This window comes from Amphibalanus amphitrite, unplaced genomic scaffold, assembly GCF_019059575.1.
Source record: "Amphibalanus amphitrite isolate SeventyFive unplaced genomic scaffold, NRLGWU_Aamphi_draft 000383F_arrow, whole genome shotgun sequence".
Classification (NCBI taxonomy): Eukaryota; Metazoa; Arthropoda; class Thecostraca; order Balanomorpha; family Balanidae; genus Amphibalanus; species Amphibalanus amphitrite.
Genome location: NW_024881877.1, coordinates 339,678 through 359,081, shown reverse-complemented (window position 1 = coordinate 359,081; position 19,404 = coordinate 339,678). Strand labels below are relative to the sequence as shown.

The window sequence follows — 19,404 nt, the reverse complement described above, 5'->3', positions numbered from 1 at the left end:
ATATTTGGTAATTGTATTATAATTCAACAAAAGATATCCTGAATTGAAGTTAGTGCTTTTGTTATCTTGACCTAACTACCGAGAAAACATCTCACTGACGCTTCATCAAAGATCAATTCTGTTCTGACGTCAACATAACTTATGTCAGCTTACAAAACTTCAGTGTTAAAACTGTCCATATAACCCGAGTTCGTGTCTGTTAGTTGCTCCCAAGTATCTCCCAATAATGCGTATATTTATTAGAAACGGTGATGATAACGATGATTAGAGAGTCGTTAGAGTCGTTATGGAACAAAACCAGAAATTGTTACCTATATACTCAAGTTACTAACTAGATTACCTGCAAACATTGATGTTCCGTGTCGCCACGGTCACATAACACATAAATGAATGTACGGATCAGCGACAGCGCGATGTTCAAATTTTCCAAACAACCCATAAAACGAAGTTTATTTACACCGAAGTATTGCAAGTGTAGACATTCGAACACCAGCCACTCTGCATTCTACGTTTCATTGCCTTCGTTCTAGAATACATCACATTGTTTACACATTTCGTGGCGTCGCCCACTGTCGCCAAGTGTCGGTTCTTATTCGCCGTCTGGCTCCATCAAGGCACTAGAGGAGCAGCCAACACACGGCGCGAGGCAGCCACTGAGCGGTGCTGTTTGCGTGTACCGGGGCGGTCGGCCTGCTCCCGAGGGTGCTGGGTGGGCCGCCGACCGACCGTCGACCGCGACACGCGCACTCGAGTACGGCCTCAGAGAGCGACAACAGCCGAGCGACACTGCAAACCGACCCCGCAAACACACACGCACAGGCCTGCTGAGTATCGAAACCAAACACCGGACCGGGCAGTCGAGCTCATTCAGTTATTGTGAGTGATACCCTGGATCATTGTGATCTGGTGGAAAGTTCAGCTCGGAAATGCAGGTGGAAAGCATTATTGGCATCCATTCGCTACTACCTTCTTGCTATAAGCTACCAGTCTGTTGCGCAAAATAGTTGATGTGAGATGTTCGCTGTATTGACCTTGACTAGTTGATGGTAGGGTGGATAGGGGCTGAAGGACCCCTGGGAGAATCGAGAGACCATGGATAGAAGAAAGGAGCCGAGACGTAACATAACAGTGGTCAGCTCGCTGTCACAGTCACGCAATATTTGCGATCACGATCAGCACGTAAGTACGATACCGAATGTTTCCTCTCCATCTGACGACCACGACGAGACAAAACACATCTACTCGCTCGTATTTCCGTTTTACAGTCACAGTATTGGTGTACGTATCATATGCATACGAGATGCATATGTAGCATTCGTATGTAAACAATAGACAATACTACACCACTACACATATTTTACATCTGTTGTCACATTTTACATCACATCAAAACATCTGAGCAGTTTCGTACGTAAGCCTGTCCGTGATCCCATCCGTGAACATTCGTACATCACATTATAGTTCATCCGAGCCATGCAATCATGCACAGTCATACACGCTACATCATATCATACAGCCAGCGTATCTTCTAACCGCGCAATTCTTAGTCTGAGTCAATGGCACCGCATCTCACAGCTACACACATCCACAAATGTTATCAGCTATATCAGCCCCAAGTCTCGCTAACGACAGCCTCAGCCATGACCACTGAGCCTGCGACTATTCCCGAGTATAGTAACGGTGCACCTGTTCCAACGTTCGAAAGGTGATCTTTTACCAGACGTCTTTCATCACACACCATCCATTCGTGGGCAGCTGCGCTCATTTGTGACCCTCTGTGCCTGCTACCCGGCGAGTCTTCACGCGCGTGTCACCCGGCCCGTCAGTTTGACACCGCTGTAGCCCGACCAGGTGTCAGTTTCACAGAGGTGCTGCGTCTGACACGCCGGCCGAGGTCCGCGATGCCACGGAGCAGCCACGTGACCCGGATATGTTGGAGTGACGTCACCATATGACGTCATCAGTGACGAAGGAATGTCTCGAGCTGAGCTCCATGAGCTGGACCTGAAACGATAAGAAATGTCGGGAATTCAGTCGCAACAACATCAGGGTATCGCATATCCCTTGCGGCTTACATAATGGAAGGACTGGATGATGCAGTCGCAAAACACTCCATATTTAATGTTACACCGATTAGCGTTAATTGAAAATGTAAACCATATCTACTAAGGGAATTGCGAGTTTCACAGTCAAAGTTCTTTGCACTATTTAATTTATAAATGTGTGGACGTCGTGAACGCCTGCAAAGGAATCAGCTTGTGAGACAGTATATCAAGCGTGTGACCAAACGGGTTTTGGACCCTGGCAGCATATCGAAGGTGGAGGGCACACAACGCATAGTAGGCATAGAAGAGGTAGAGACGTAGGTCAGGTCTCTCATCTGACAGAGGTAGCGGGCGGATGTGGTTGCCCGCCGGCTAGCAGGAATGGTGGACCAGTTTCTGGGTTATGAAAACCCCAACGGAACGCTGAATTATGTTGTTGCATGATTTCAGTTAAGTCAAATTACCGGACGTCGGCGTAAAACATTTATGTAGTGCGTAGGACCAGAAGCCATAGCGTTGTGAACGTCTGCTGCAAAAGCAGGCAATCCAACCACAGTGGTTGCTACCGGAGGGGGGTGTTACCGAGACCGTTTGGGCATGTCCGGTAGGACACCGGTCTCCCACGCCGGATCAATGGCCACCATTCTCACCATATCTCGGTATAGGTTCAACAGATGAGTGACGGCAGCAGGCGTCTCCACCGCACACCCGTCAGCGGCTCAACGGCCTCAGAGGCTGTGAACTAATGGAACCTGTCCAATAGCAAAGACTTACCGGCTCTACCCCGGGCGACGGAACGTAGCAACAGCCGACGGACTCAGCAGCGCCCAACGGAAATCCGGCACCCAAAGTTGGGACTAAGGGCCTAGGGATTTTGGCAAATGCATGCTAGAATTCGGTGCAATTGGTGCCATACTGCAGACTTCGGCTGTAGTGGACCAGGCAACATGACGCCGTCATGTCATGATTTAAACTCATTTACCGTAACAACGGTCCATTTATGAATAACTTTTGCATATTTATGTAGGAAATGGATACCCTAAGGTATAGATGTGTTACGTAATGCTGCCCTGATTCATGATTCCAAACAAATACTGGAAAACGGACATGGAATAAAAGAAAAAGAGGAAGAATACTTAGAATTACCTCAGTGCATATTGTGTATTGCTCTTACAGTGATGCCCTGAGCCTATGTGCATTGCACAGAGCTAAAAAACCTGCACAATACCAATGCTCGGTCAATACCTACTAGCTAACCTCCAAGTCACCCTCCCCAGTTTAGCCAAAAATAGGTTCATTGGGACGCAGTTACCTAACTGAGCCGATATTATCAATATCTCTCCCCTGCAATGACTAAGGCGGACGCGATGTGCTGCCGTTGCTGGCAACAGTCGATTGAGATCGTTTACTGATAACGATCCACCAACAGTACGGCGACGAGCCGTTAATGACGCAGCGGGCCGGCCTGTCGAGTCGCGTCAAAGCACCGTAATACATTAGCGCCCTGCCCAGCAAGGCATGACCGGCGCCGGACTCAATAATTCAACCGCTGCCCGGTTTCGAAGGCGGCTCTGCGGTCTGTCCGCTCCCCGGAGACCCATAATGAGAGGCGGGGTTAAAGGCGATGCAATCGTTGCGTCGCTCCCGACGGACGTCGACTCGTCGTCGGCGCCGAGGTGCCGCGGTATAAATACGGCGGGACGGCGCGCGCGGCCCCAGGGGCCTCAGGGGCGCGGCGGCGCCGCCGTCTGGCAGCTCCTTTGTGCGCCGGCGGGCCGCGTTTATAGAGAGCAGTCGGCGGAAACCGGCCACCAGGCCTGCTGGGAACCGTTGCCTCGCCATACTTTTGCCGGTAAATTTGGTGACACGATAAAACTTGTAGCAGCGGGCGCCAGTGGGACCATGAAGACCGGACAGACGGTCAATTTACTGGTGCCGACGTCCCCTGGCCAACTACATCATCGGCAATGATGGCGGACGGTGCAGAACGGCGCCTCCGACGCCGGTCCGGCCCGGCTCGGCGCCTGACGGCGGGCGGTCGGGCGGTCGGTATACATAGGAAGGCTCGCGCCGCCCCTTCCGCGCTGTGGAAGTCGGGGTTCGTGGAAACGGAAACGATGGTCGGCCTCAACGCCGATCGGCGTCGTTTAGGGCGGCGACAGGGCTTTGGCCGAAGGGAAAGGCAACATATGTGTGAGCAAAAGCGAATGTGACTTCAAATTAACTTTCTGCCTACACCCAATGGTGCACGATAACAAATTATATAAGAAAGGGACGAACGAGGCTCATTACTTGCGCCGCGATCCCGTAAATTGGTTGACTGGTCGTTCACTTGCGCTGAAATCCCTGTAGGCAATCTACTCGTGTGGCTTCCTTGTGTTGCAGATCCTCGGACTCTTCTTTCTACGGATGTTACCATGGTTACCCACATGTGCTGCAGCAGGGTCACGTACCGTTTCCCGGAACCATACCAAGGTGACATAGCTGCATATTTCCTTTCCGATCATACAAATAATATTCACCAGAATTGTGTTTTATGTTGAAAAGCAGCCGACGAGGTCCTTCTGGGGGTGTTTTTGGTTACCTGTGCTGGTTCAAGCCGCGAGGTTAGATGACGAGGGCCTGCATCACCATACCATGCAGTTTTATATCTGTTCTTGTGCGGTCAGATGATGCTGGCGAGCACCATACCATGCAGCAGTTACCTACCTGTGCTGCCCGTGCTAGGGTCACATGATGTTGCCCGAAACCGCGTGGTTTTGCCTACCTTTGCCAGTGCACGGTCAGACGATGCTGGCCAGTATGACCCCCACGGTGATGAAGTAGATGTGGACGTAGAAGGTGAGCCGACCGCCGCGGCTGCCGGACCAGCTGCGAGACTCCATCGCTGACGAGGGAACAGAACGTGGCACATGTCAGCAGCATCCATACCGTGCAGCTGAGCGAAATGGAAAAACATGACCAACTGTCAACACCTAACTACATTTAGTTACTTCATAGGATATAGAGTGTATGACATACATATGGTACTACCTATACATATGGTATATGGTTACGTCTACGGGTGGCGTTAACCATTTCTACCGATATGGTGGAGCATATCGGACATCCTGTCTAAGAGGACAGGGGTCGGGGTGGTTGCACACTCACCTCTGCCGATGGTGGAGAAGTGGAACGTGTCCGAAACCCGGTTCCAGCCGTGCTTGTTCTGCGCCTGGATGCGCAGGTCGTAGGCGGTGGCCGGCGTCAGGTGACGCAGCGTCACTCGCTGCTCAAAGTGGATGTCGGCCACCGGCTGACGGCCCGTGGTGGGCACCAGCACCTCCTTCCAGCGTCCCGGGCTCTCGCCGGTCGAGTTTACCTGAGCGGGCGGAGGGAAGGTTACTGGTTAGTGTCGGCTTCATCTGCACGGACCGACCCTGAGCTGAGCCATCTCATTTTCCCGCTGATCAGGAAAATGTGATGTGAAACTGTGGTGCTGCTGCACTTATGACATCAATAACGTGGATATGCGGTCCCGTACATATTGAGTTTTCTGTTTTATTATGCTACATGAGAACAAAAAGTGACTGTTTTATGAAACTAGCTGAATTGGCTAAATGTCGGGAAATGTCCAGTGGTTGGAAGCGCTGCGCATCTCTTATCTCTTTCGTAGTCAAACGAAGTCCTATTTCTTTCAAATTTGTTTATAAAAAAAAACATACTCCAAAAGTGTGAATGACTTATAGCTATAAAGTTGAACTGTTTGCTACAAGTTTGTAGATTGAAGTAAGGTTGAGTTTTCCTACACGGTGATGATATTGAGGAGCATCATCCTACGTTTTATTTTTGCAAAGTTGTTGGAAACTTTCCGGGCCCTGCCGGGTGTTTTGAAGGCAGCGCTATCGGATTAGGTTGTCTGCTCTCTACCAGTTGTTTACCCGAGCCGGCGCGGTCTCGTTCGGGCTCTTAGCATTCTGCCGGCCAATTACTCCGGCGAGCCGGGAGGTCATCCGCAACGGGAGGAGCTATGGCAGCGCGATGGGACGAAGGCGGTGGGACCGGACAGAGACGTGGTGGGATGAAAAAGGTGGGACGGACACGGAGGTGGTGGACGGGGGCGATGGGACCATACGAGTCAGTGGGAAGAATAAGGTGGGATGGAGGCAACATGGGATGGGATGATTGCAGTAAATGGGACGGAGGTGACATGGTGGAACGGAGGCGGTGGGACGATCCTGCCGCGAATGGACGTAGATATGTTGATACACGGCACGGCGTTAAGTGATGCGTATTTTCGTCAGCAGCATTTTGTATGAGCAGCATTATACGAGTATATGCACACTCACAGCGGTGGCAAAATTGCATTTCTATTTAGGTAATTCATTCCAAATGCTACTTTTTCTTTTTCAGTTTTCCGTACCGGATGGGCAAAGGTGTCGAAAATGAAAAAGCATGAATATTCCCGCCGTGATACATGGCATGCACGTCCGCGCGCGAGCAGTTCCATCACGTCGACGCGAACAAGTCTGAATCATTTCCGGTAGCCGGGCGGGAGAGCGTCTCCCATTTGTAGTGAATCCGGGCGCATATCGTCCACCATCGCTGCAGAAATGGTGCCGTCAGCGGTGACACAGGCCGGGTCGGCGAGAAAAGACAGGATGAGCCGTACAATTTTTACGGGGTCATCTGCAGTTAACCGAGAAATGGCCGCCGGACGCCGGCTGCGAAGGGCGTCGTTGCTACGTATCAGCCTCGCTGTTGTGTCCCACTATCGTCCGGCGCCGAGTAGAACGACGTCCGTTATGGAGAACACGCAAGTACACCCGCAGATACACCCACAAATACACCCACACTTCTCATATCCACAATGCAAGTACGCATTGCTTCCAACTCCATATGAAAGCAAGCACATAAAAAGCAAGCACAATGAATATAAAAGTAAGCAAAGCCTTTCATTAATGATGTGTCTTTGAACACATCCCCGATCACATCCTTACCTTAGTTTTCCTGTACGCTATCTTGTACTCCAAGACAGGACTGAAGCTCTTGACCTTCCAGGCGAGGTCGTACGAGTCGACATCACCTCCCATCGGAGCGCTGGTGATCTCCACCTTGTCGGCCTCGCCTGAATTGGGGCGGTGGGCGGACTGGATCACTAGACGAACAGGGTTGCTCGGTGTCCGGTGACCTTATCCACCCACTGGGGCTCTCCGTAACGATAGCCTCATACTTTTCAAGAACCATACAGAGAGCTGGAATATCCGGTAATCCTAGGCTGCCTTGAGCTATTAGATTGCAAAGCCAGGATACATAATGCGATATACTTCTAACCTGTGCTGGTCTTCTACATTTAATGGTGACCTCTAACTGACTTCTGGTACTCTGGCTGTGGTACGTCTGGTACGTCTCCTTTGACCTGTGATAGTGACCTGTGCCCCCTACTTCTTGCATCTATATCTTACCTGCATGACGCCTGTGACGTCTGATTTCGACGTTGATTTCTGACTGATCTCTAACGCAGACATCTGACCGACCTCTGACATGTGACGATGACCTTTGACATGACATTGACCTGTGAATCTGACTTGTAACCTTCAAGTCTGACCTCAGACTGACCTGTGACGACGACCTCGGCTTGCGCCGTCCCCAGCTCGTTGCGGGCTGTGCACGTGTACGTGTCCAGATCCCCGGGCTGTACACTGTCGATGGTGAGCACGTGGCGCGCTCCGGGCAGCTCACTCGAGCTCGTCACACGCCGATGGTCGATAGGTGAGTTCCGCCGGCTCCAGGTCACCTGGAGGTCACGGGTCACGGGTCACAGGTCACATACGACACAGCAGTACCAGTAAGTAGTTAGTACAGTTCTGAAGGTCACAACTTCATCAGCATTCGACGGTTCGGGCGCTCACCGACCTCAGCAGTGCAGGACGACGCCTAACCTCATCAGCAATTCAAATGACCATAACCTCAGTACCAGGGGCTGCTCCTCATCGCTATTAGCACTGACGCTCTGTCCGGCAATAATAATGCAGGCTGTGGTTCGTCTACAAAAGCTCTCAGTTGCTGAAGAACGGAAAACTGTGATTTTCCACCCCCACCCCAAAAAAGGCGGCTCTGTCACTTTGGGAGGACAAGGCCATGATCGCATCTTCTGATGGCTATCGTACCTCGGTCAGACGCAACTGCCCGGCTTCCTTGCTACCTCACTCGGGAGACTGACCAGAATCTCACATACCCAGGCAAGCATCTGAGCAGCGGCTATCTCACCTCCGCCAGAGGATCGGAGAGCACGAAGCAGGCGAGCTGCACCTTGAAGCCCTCGCCAGTATGCACGCGCCGGGACTCCGGAGCGACCTCCGGCCGGTCTGAGAAGTCAGAGTATAGAAGGAAGATCAGTGGAAAAACGACCAGAGCACACCTTTGCTGGAAAATAATCTCACAGCCGTCTTCAGCTGGCGAGTAGTTCGAGTGTGTTGGACATTAAAATGCTTAAATCAAGATGAATTACCTACGTATGTGGTCACCGTGATTCTCCGCTTATTTTGGTGATGGCTTCATGCTGCGCTGAATTGCATGCGTTGTGGTGCTGCGCCTCTCTCTTATCACATATTTCTGTTTTTTTATGAAGCCCTAAGATTATGAAATCTCTCTAATGTCACTGTCAGTGAACGCATTTCCGCAAGGGATTCAAGATTTTATATGATTCAGGATGTGATGAAATGATCCCGAATGGGGTGTACAATGTTTCGGTGTTTCTGTTAGCCTTCACTTAAGAGATGTCGATGGAAGAGTAGAGAGATGGAAAAAGGCTTTCTTCGTGGCGCAACTTAAAGGCTACTTCGCGGCTCCATCCTCAAATGATGTCATATTTCTTCAATCTGATGTTCTTTACGGGTAATTCAGGGTGATGTTATTCGTTTCTGAAGTCATTTCTAAATTAAGGCTGACGTTAGCTGCATCCAGTTCTCCACCAACTGCAGTCGGAGGTTAATAATGCCGGTCGCAGAAGCGTGACCTGACCTCAGCCAGAGTACAGTGTTTGACGTAAAACAAATTGAGTCCTCCTGAACTCCATTACCATTATTACCTTATCGCTCACATAAATTGTGCACTTAGTCTGTCGAGCAATAACCGATCATATGATGACCTCAAAATATGAAGTGAATATAATATATTTCGTACTTATCAGTGCCCAATTTTTGCAGATGGGGAAAATATGACTGAGGTGAGACGCATGGCTAGTTAAAGAATAATTTATGAAAAATCGTCAGCTTTACAAAACGAGTCATGATAGTTATCCTCTAATTCTTTATAATCAACAAGACTAAGAGAAAATTTAGATTTAAGTTCGTATATTCATCATAGTCAGCTCAAACCGCCATTTGGGCTTGGCCATGAATAAAAGCATGCCCACTGTAAACATTTTATGCAATCAATATCAATGGATCAATCATGATAGCCTCCAATATTCCTAAACAGTTACTGCGATTACATTCGAGATTTATGGAAATGCTTTTATTCAAGTTAGCACATCCGACAATTGAGTCGCTTTGATTCTGCATCCTGAGCGATTCAGAAGGCTGCGCTTCTCTCCCCGGGGAGGCCCCGGCCTTTGTTTACGCTGACCTACCATCTCTGAACTCGGTGGTAGGCAATCGGCTCTGATAAAGTGCCAGATCAAATGTGGACGGGCCCACTAAACAACGGAGCGCACCGAGAGGCGGTGTATCGAGCGGGCGCTCGACGGGAGGTGGAGAGAGGCACGGTACGAGGACGGAGAGCGGGGAGGGCCATGCCGGACAAGGACAGGGACGGGATCGGAGACTGGACGGACAGTGGACAGTGGGCAAGGACATGGGCGGGATCGGAGATTGGACTGGGCAGCGGGCAAGGGCAAGGACAGGAACGGTGGCAGGACAGGGACGGACATGAATGGGATCAGAGACCCGAAAGAGACATGAGGTCATGGCAGTAGGTATGTTACCGGAGACAGGGCATAAACTGGGTTTTATGATGAAAAATATAGGGAACATCGGACATCCCTAAATTCTTTCGCGGCATATCCAGTACATACTTACCTACACACAGATAACTACAACGTGGCCTTGGCCCCTTTTCTAACAGATAGCACATGTGCCATGCAGTTTTATCTATAGGTAATCTAGATATCTCAATGCAAGCACAATTAGGCATTGCATTCTAACGAGATGATTATTATCACAATAGCTTCAGTTCATTGTTCAGTTTGAGGTCCTAAAGGACACAACAGACGGACGGACGGCTACCAGTGATCTCAGCACTCACAGAGGACCTGTAGACTGACGATCTGGGCCACCGAGTCTCCGATGCTGTTTTCGGCGACACATTCGTACAAGCCGGCGTCGGCGCGGGCCACCCGGAGCAGGGCCAGCCGCTCACCGGGAGCCAGCTCGACACCGCTGGCGCCGCCGACATCCTGCTGCGAACACAACAGGTAGCCGTGTCAGCAGGCGGAATTTGACCCGGAGTTGGGGAGCTGAGACGGTGAAGGAATCCTTCGAACGTGCCTCCAACGTTTAGGAAGAAAAACATGTTCAAAAGTTTTTATTCACATATGAAAAACTGATGTGGACCGAAACTCCACTGGGTTAGATTTGGGCTGATGTTTTGTTCTCTCTTCTTTTTTTTAATCCATTTGATCCTTCGACGGTGTAACATAGTAATTAAAATCCCACAACAAAAACATGAAAATTTGTTTGACATTTCTTTAGGGCAGAGACCAACAAATATAAGAGACGGTTGAAAGCTAATTAGCATGTTAGCAACTCTGAAATAATTTGTGAACATCTTGTCGACATTCAAGCTGTCATTAATCAGCCTGTCCTCCTGTACTCAATGCTATAGCGGAAACCCTGAAATTAAACACTCTCTGTTCTGAAAACAAAGACCTCACGTTGCCCGAGAATTTAAATTTGTAAGAAGGCATGTGCTGCTCACGCCTACCACGTGCCCAACTGGGATACACAGCTCCCCCTGCACTCCACGCGGCATCAGCGACTCACTCGCAGACCCACGCGATGAAACTCGCGGAAATGGTGTCACTTTGTCGGATCAAGCGTATGCAAGTTGCAAAAACAGGCACCGTAAAAACATCCCAACTGAGGCATCCTCCGTGAGTAAAAGACTTGGGTGTTTCATTTCATTTCTCTCTCTCTCTCTCTCTCTCTCTCTCTCTCTCTCTCTCTCTCTCTCTCTCTCTCTCTCTCTCTCTCTCTCTCTCTCTCTCTCTCTCTCTCTCTCTCTCTCTCTCTCTCTCTCTCTCTCTCTCTCTCTATCTCTCTCTCTCTCTCTCTCGCTCTCCCTCTCTCTCTCTCTCCCTCTCTCTCTCTTTCTCTCTTTCTCTCTTTCCTCTCTCTCTATCTCTCTCTCTTTCTCTCTCTCTCTCTCACTCTCTCTCTTTCTCTCTCTCTCTGTCTCTCTATCTCTCTCTCGCTCTCTCTCTCTCTCTTTCTCTTTCTCACTCTCTCTCTCTATCTCTCTCTCTCTCTCTCTCTCTCTATCTCTCTCTCGCTCTCGGTCTCTCTCTCGCTCTCGCTCTCGCTCTCTCTCTCTCTCTCTCTCTCTCTCTCTCTCTCTCTCTCTCTCTCTCTCTCTCTCTCTCTCTCTCTCTCTCTCTCTCGCTCTCTCGCTCCCGTCTGCTCAGACCGGCTCAAGTGTCTGGAAGACGCGAGTCGATATTGACGCCCGACACGAGAGTCAACAACACTCTCCTTTGTTGGGCGACCGTTTCACGCGCCAGACGAGAAGATCAAGAGAAGTCGAGGAGTCCCAAGCTGCCCCACTGTGGAGATCATATGAGACAGTACGCCGAAGACAGCCCGCGGGAAATAATACCGGGAAAGGGAACTGAGTCAAGTGTGCTGCGTTCTTTGATTTCTACAGTTCTTTTTATACCAATTAGCCTCGTATAGATGTTCTTGGAGGTCGGCCTTTGATAAGTCTTAGGCAAATGCCTACCCATCACTGTGCTAAGTTCGCTTCATCCACGCAAGGCGTGAGTGTCTGTGCCTGTTCGCCACGTTTGGCCCTCATGTGATGCCTGCGTACCCACCACCAATAAATAGTTGATGGGCGGCGGCGCGCGCGGGACCGTGCCCGGCGCCGGGCGCGGCGTCACCGCTCATTAGTGGGCTCCGTATCAATTAGCCATGCTCACTGATGAGCGCCGGCGGCTGCGATGTGGCCGATCAGCCTGTCAGCGACACGCCGCGTCATTGATTTGGACAGCAGTTCCGACCGAGTGCTCCGCCCCCGGACACCGCGGGTTTGGCACGCCCAGTCGCCCGACCGGTCATCGCGGTCTGATGCAGGACGGGACGGGAGCCGCCCCCGGGGCACCTGTATGATGACAGACTCCCCGGGCCACCTAACCGACTGATGGAAAAGGTCCACCGTCACGTGTCTACTGACAGCCGCTTCAGGCGCTTCCTGTTAGCGGAACAGCTTGCGAAAGAGGGATCACGGTTACCGTCATTGAAAGAGGGGCGCCTGTCACAGTCACCTGTGTAGTGATAGAGATGGCACTTCTTCACCCTTATGATACAGAGGCCCTAAAAGCTTGTTTCCAGGCGTCTTGTCTGAAAGATAGGCCTAATGAGCTTCATTACCAAAGTATATTATGGAAGTGTTATTCTTTTGCGCAACGTTTCAACGAAACAATAACATGGCCTTTTATATCAAAACGTATGCCTATGTATGATGAATGCGTGACAGCAATTATGGACCTGTTTTCGAGGCCCGGTAAGTGTGATCGGTTGCACCGTCACAGCGCCCACCCCGCGTCCTCACCGCACTGACCGAGCTTCCGTCGTGCTGTGCGCCGCAGGGACCTCCACCAGCCGACAAACATGTTATTAAGATGGCGTGTAACTCGGCCTATTGATTGCCCCTCGAGTGGAATGGGTCACTTCAGGATATTGTCGTCCATAATAACATTAATGTGACTCTGAACCGCACGGAAACGCACCACGCCATGGTTAGATATTGGATAATGTTTACATTATCAATCCTTTTTGGATAGGCTTTAAGTTAAAAAGTTTACAGTGGATAGCAACACAACGACAGACAAGTCATCGGGGAGGTATTTGAGCCCATTTGAGGCTTGTTGTATTACAGCGATGTCAGATATAAATTCCAGCCACAGCCATTAGAGATGTACGTTCAGTTACGTAACGAATTTACTGCGAAATACCCTAGATTGTCATGAATTGCCACGGTCAAGCCGTTTAACATTACACCCAGAACTCCCCGAAGTACCCAGCACTCAGCGACCACAGCCGGCGTGGCGGGCTCACCTTTTTCCTCCACCGGACGCGCGGTTTGGGGTTTCCCCGTGCACTGCACTCCAGTGTCGCGTTGTTACCCTCCTGAACAATCAACTGACCGGCCTCTGGTATCGTACGGATAAATGGTCCGTCTGTAATACAGGAGCGCCGAGTTGAGGCGTCAGTACAGCTTTGCGAGCAGCTCACGGGCCAATAGCGACCTGTGTAACATACTATTCGAAGCTGCTAGCGTTAGCACCAATGCACACAAATGACACAAGACGGAATGGACGATCTGAATGAGATTTCTAATACTATTAGGGGCAATTGTTTTGCTCATATTTAGCCACTCCTTTATGCTTACAGTGTACGTCATGTGTCTATGTCTGTTCAAAATCCCGATTTCTGAGCGGGGAGTGCATCATATGCACGGTGCAAGTCTGCATACTTACACTGCACGTCGAGTGTCTGCGTCTGCTCCAAATCCCGGTCACTGAGCGCAACGGCGCAGGTGTACACGCCAGCATCCGAGGGTCTCGCCTGTCTAATCTGTAGATTATAGCCGTCCAGCAGACTGAGACGACTCTGGTCCCTGAGGACCAGATTTCTCAGCGAGAGGGCCAGCTTTTGTCGCCACCAAATCACGGACATATCACCTGAGGGACGGACAGAACAGATATTACGCGCAGCACTAGAACGTAGAGGGCGTGCGTCGAGTATAAAACATCATTTTGGCGCGGAAATGTCCCCTGGTCTATAAGGGAGGCGAACATTACCTGATATAACGGAGGAACTTAAATAGAAAGCAGCGTCCACAGAAAGGAGGACAAATAGGTATACAAAAAAAAAAAATAGGCTGGAGCGCCCACAAAGGAACCCGCCAGTCGCCACCCACGGGGTCGGTGGGTACAAATGTAAGTCACAAAGCGCATGCTATGCTAGAGTCATTCATCGCCAGTCAAGGATGCTGAGCTCGGATGACACCAATGGGACTCATTGGGGATAATTATGCCTGAGGGCATTATGACATATTTTGCCAGGTAATAAGCCATACAGTATTGCCTAGCAACCCCGCAGAATTGCCTTATTGCAGTATTCCTGAGCCCGGGCCGTTAGACTCAACTCGAGCCAACCGTGAGGGAAGTCGCACGCCTCTCACGCCTTTGTCGTCGTCACGGATGACTAATTAACCTCAGCATATATTAGCGGTTTCATTAATGGCTTTTAACATCATCTACGGTACCTTCATATATGACTGTGGATATTCCTCATCAACAATGCAAAGAAAGTAACATCAATGATGCACAGTAAGCATCGTTTTGCGCGCAAAAGTAGAAACACAAAGGCCTCCCGCATACGTATACATAGATACGTATAGTCCCCCATCCCCCCAAGCGTGACACGACATATGCTGTGTATGCGGTGTTCTCAAGGTGGCCGGCCCAGTCTTACGTTCACCATATGCTGTATTCCCATTCTCGCACACGGATATTTCGTGGAGCTTTGATATCAAGCTGATTTGTGTGGGAGAAAAACGTGTGCGTTTGTGGCGGGGAGGGAGATTTTCTGGTGTGTATGTGTGCTAAATGACGTCATATTCGAGCTGAATCGTTGTAAAATTTAATTATTATAAATCTGCGTGATACTTCAAGGCTTTTCAATTATGCGCAACATGATTGCTGTACTCCAATTTTAACCCGCGCCCCGTTGGGCTCTGCCGAGCAACGCGCCCGGTTGGGGGGGGGGGCATTTGGCCCCCCTAAGATCTCGAGAACCACGCAACCTAGCGACAAGCAGCAAACGGTGTTGGATAGCCCTATCAAGGACTACCTTGTGACCCAATTTTATTGACCTAGGTCAAACCGATGACGTCACAGGTCAGGTCAAAGTTCCAATTTTCACCGTTTACAGGCATTTCAGCGTTGTAAAATCGAGTAAAATGCATTTCATTGAAAATCATTGATGGGGAAATGTTCTTCAAACACATATTTTGCTATTTGAGGTCACTGATACCAGGTCAGGTCACAGAGGTCAGGTCACGGGGGGGGGTCACAATATGAAAGTGTCGTGTGATACATGTTTTATGGTCCATTTTACATGACAAATGCGATTATGTGGGTTAGGCAGCCTTAGGGGCCAGCTTAGGTCACGTTTTATCAAGGTCAGGTCAAGATCAGGTCAAGGTCAGGTCAAAACAGGTCAAATTTCAAAGTTAATATTTTTGCATAAAATGGGTATCGAATCGATGCAGCTCGTCACGGGGAGATCAATGGTGGTTTTTGTTTTGCCGTACGTGGTCTAGAATCGCTAAAAATTGAGCTCAAAAATTTGACGTCATCATTTTTGAGCAGTTTTTTTCGCTATAACTTGGCCAAAAAAATGAGATATCGATCTGAAATTTGGTATGCATATAGAAGAGCGCAGGGACTATCACACATATTCCGTTTTTTCGAAATTCGGAAAAAAATTTGGATTTTTTTAGTTTTTCTAAAAAAATCAATTTTTTGATTTTTTTGGTCAAAAAAACCCAAAATTTAGAAAATCCGAGATAGCAGTTTTGTAGCACCGCTTTTTGTTTACTAGACCATATAAAGAACTTTGAAATTGCTTGATAACTGTAGATTTGGTGAGCGTTTCAATATTTCATGTTTTTTGCTCATTTTTGCTCGAACATGACCTCAGTTTGACCTCAATAACTCCTGACCTAAGGTGACCTAAGACTTGAAATTTGGTGTGAAGGTGTCAAATTGATGCCCGGGAAGCTTCTGAAAATTTGGCGGCGCTGCGCGCCGCCGTTTTCTTGCTATTCAGGAAAAATCACAGGGGGGGGCCAAAATGCCCCCCCCCCCCAACGGGGCGAGGGTTTACACGCTAGAGACTGGGAGGCGACATCGACAACGGGTAATATCGGACTATGTAAGTATGTACATGGCAATAGTTTTATTCTGCTGCAGCATCAATTTAGACCTATTTAGAACGGCCAGAACGGTTCAAAGTCAGACGGGATATTGCCGCAACCGCAACCGCACTCCCTCGCTCCGGTGAGGTCGGCGAAATGTCAGTGTCAATGAGTGGCCACCGTTTGACCTCATCACCACCGTACCCCGTCCCACACACGGCTGCTGACATACGCCCACGCAGTCTGGTCCGCCCTGGGTCGCCATTCCTCAGCTGTCGGGACAGGCGTACTGTGGGCGTGCTTCGGTGGACGCGTGAGAACGACGGCTACCCCTTCACCTCCGCCGAACCGGGGCGGACGAGTGCCAACGTCGGCTGGGTCGGTCCGGGGCTGGTGAGGCCATTTTTATGGTGCAACGTGAGCGTATCCTGCGGTGGTTGAGGGAGTTGTCTCCTGTACTCGATCTTCGTGAATGATATGTGTCTGCATGTACCAGGTGTCAACATTGTGCAATTTGCCGACGACACGCAGCTTCTCGTCACGGGAAAACGTGCAGACCTTGAACAACTAATAAGCACTGCTGAACAGGCTTTGTCTACCCTATACGCATGGTTTTGTGCCCACGACATGAAGGTCAACGCAGCAAAAAGTCAGCTCATCGTCTTGGGAACGCGTCAGATGCTGAAAGGCATGCCAACTATCAGTGTGAATTTCGCCGGCACGACCATCCGTGAGTCCGACTCGGTTACTAACCTGGGCATTGTCATGGATAAGCACCTATCATTTCACGACCATGTCAGTCGCCTCGTCTCTAGATCCACCGGGACATTATTAGCTTTAAACCACGCAAAACACGTTCTGCCGCCCCACGTAATCGTGCCCATTGTCACCTCGCTCGTTGTTTCCCGACTCCGCTACTGCATCGCTGTTTACGGTACCTGTGGTGCTACGGAGTTGCACCGCGTTCAGAAGATACTGAATTTTTGCGCGCGAGTTGTGAGCGGGCGGAGGAAATATGACAGAGTGTCGGATGTGTTACGCGATCTGCAGTGGCTCACTGCACCAGACATGGCCCTGTATCATCGAATGTGCTCTGTACACCGCATTGTGGAGACACAACAGCCGACTGCGATGGCAAGCAAGTTGGACAGAGCGTCCGACCAGGGTCACAACACGCGAAATGCGAACCGGTTCAGGCTGCCACGAATTCGAACAGAGGCAGGCAGGCGGCAACTTTTGTATAGCGGTGTCTCGGAGTACAACGAATTCATGCACCGTTACAATGGTCGTCCAGCATTCAAAACCGCCGTGAAACGCTACTTGCTGGGGCGTGATTCAAACTGAATGATTGATTGACTTGTATGCATGTGTGTGCTTGTGCTTGAATTGTGTGTATCTGTTTTGCTATGTCAACTCTTTTTAACGTTTGACGTTACGTTGATGAAAAGCCGCAATAGCGGATTTAACGTGAATACAATGAATCTGAATCGGAATCTATTATTCAGAGGACATGCGAATTGGATTCGTTTCGCTAGTTTTAATTTGCATTATTAATTTCGCAAACTTGACGAATACAGATATACAGCATTGAAATATACAGTACGTGAAAAACGCACGTTTTGTACTATCAGACAATTAAGAAAAACATTGCTTTTAAAATTGCTAGGAAGTTTGAAGAGGTAAATCCAGATCAATTCACAAGAAGATGTGTTTCATAAAAAAAAATCAAAAGTCACTGAGCCCAATATCCCAGACCCCGCTGACTCCATGATCAGCCTGCGAGTCACCTCCATCACATCCTGCTCATTGCGTCACCTGTTGGTGGAAGCACCCCTGACCCCAGGGAGGGGTGACGAGGGAGGGGACGTCCAACAGTCTCTACACCGCGGGCGGAGGGCCACTGCCAGCCAAGATTACTTTACTAATACTGCCAGCAACCATATCCGGCACTGGCCATCATTGAAATACTGCCGAGAACGGCCGATGAGTTTTTCGATAAAGGCAAACGACCTAACTAATATCGCATTTCCCGTAAGGTTGAAAGTCCTTATATTCTGTGAGTATTAAGTGTGTGGTAGATTATAGTTCAAGGATAAACTGCAAACAAATATAAGCAAATCAAATACAGACACCACAAATGTGGAATGAAACTGTTAGCTGTTGTCATAAATTCAATAATTGAGTGATTTACATAAAGTTTATGCCTCATTGGGCAGAAATCGAGCTCCAAGCTGCAGATGCCCAATGACCCACCCAAGTTCAACGCCCCACATGACCCTCTTCAGACTCAAAGCCTGACATGTGTGCGAGCACGTAACGTAGCAGTATGCAGTAGCACGTAGCAGTATGCGACATGTAACCGTGACACATTAAATTCCCTTATATCTATAGCACATGCACGTGACGACAGTCAGAGCGTTAGGTAAGCGTCACCATCTGCAATATTCACAGCATTGAGTTTTATCACTGCTTCATCTGCAATATTCCCAGCATTGAGTCTTATCACCGCGTTTCCGTTCACATGACGTTTCCTAAAATGCACTTGACAATGGTGAAGCGCATCGCGAACAGATTCGAACAGCCAGTGACCACTTTTTGCACATGGTAGAAGGGCACACAGTTTGCTGATTCTTGGAGCTAATGCTCCGTGAATGAGGGATTGATTGTACCAATCTTCACCGCAATGATCAAGGTACTGGAACTCGATCGAACTTAGAATGAAGCGATTGGTGATAAATCATGTATTAGTCTGCTGTTTGCATGACCTTTGACTTGTACCGCTTGGTAAAGGTTGAGAAAGCTGACACAATCAGCAAAGCCAGAGAAACTGGAAACGGACCAGACTCATATGACATACAAAACATTGCGTCTGATGATGTGTATCAAACTAGGCGGCTGAACATGAGCGGAGTACAATCTGTGAATACAGCTAGACAGACCGGGTCCGTGCAGTGTTTGGTGTTTATCAGACTCGGTGACGTGCAGAACAGCATTACCCTGCGACTGACAAACATCTGTCAGTACCTCACCACGAAAACACCGCTCGGTACAACCGGCAGGCTCCCACTAGCTTGGTGAGTTGACTTGCAATGTCTGTAGATGGTAGGTTCTGCAGTGAGAAGGTGCCAGTGCTAAGCGCATGTTACCCATGCCATTGCTAGAACTGTTAGCAATA

At 49.4% G+C, this 19,404-nt stretch overlaps 1 protein-coding gene across 1 annotated transcript in view; it reads right to left on the bottom strand.

Annotated features, from left to right (window-relative positions):
* Nucleotides 1–206: 206 nt before the first annotated feature.
* Nucleotides 207–19,404, bottom strand: part of LOC122390126 (protein amalgam-like) — a 71,838-nt gene continuing 52,640 nt past the window's right edge. Inside the window, exons 4-12 of the mRNA XM_043382797.1 lie at nucleotides 13,783–13,986; nucleotides 13,361–13,482; nucleotides 10,332–10,485; nucleotides 8,295–8,392; nucleotides 7,644–7,821; nucleotides 7,025–7,152; nucleotides 5,196–5,406; nucleotides 4,813–4,932; nucleotides 207–2,004 (exon numbers count right to left, since the gene is read on the bottom strand). Coding sequence (XP_043238732.1) covers nucleotides 4,829–4,932; nucleotides 5,196–5,406; nucleotides 7,025–7,152; nucleotides 7,644–7,821; nucleotides 8,295–8,392; nucleotides 10,332–10,485; nucleotides 13,361–13,482; nucleotides 13,783–13,986 — 1,199 coding nt within the window. The 3' untranslated portion in view covers nucleotides 207–2,004; nucleotides 4,813–4,828. The remainder of the gene's footprint in view (nucleotides 2,005–4,812; nucleotides 4,933–5,195; nucleotides 5,407–7,024; nucleotides 7,153–7,643; nucleotides 7,822–8,294; nucleotides 8,393–10,331; nucleotides 10,486–13,360; nucleotides 13,483–13,782; nucleotides 13,987–19,404) is intronic.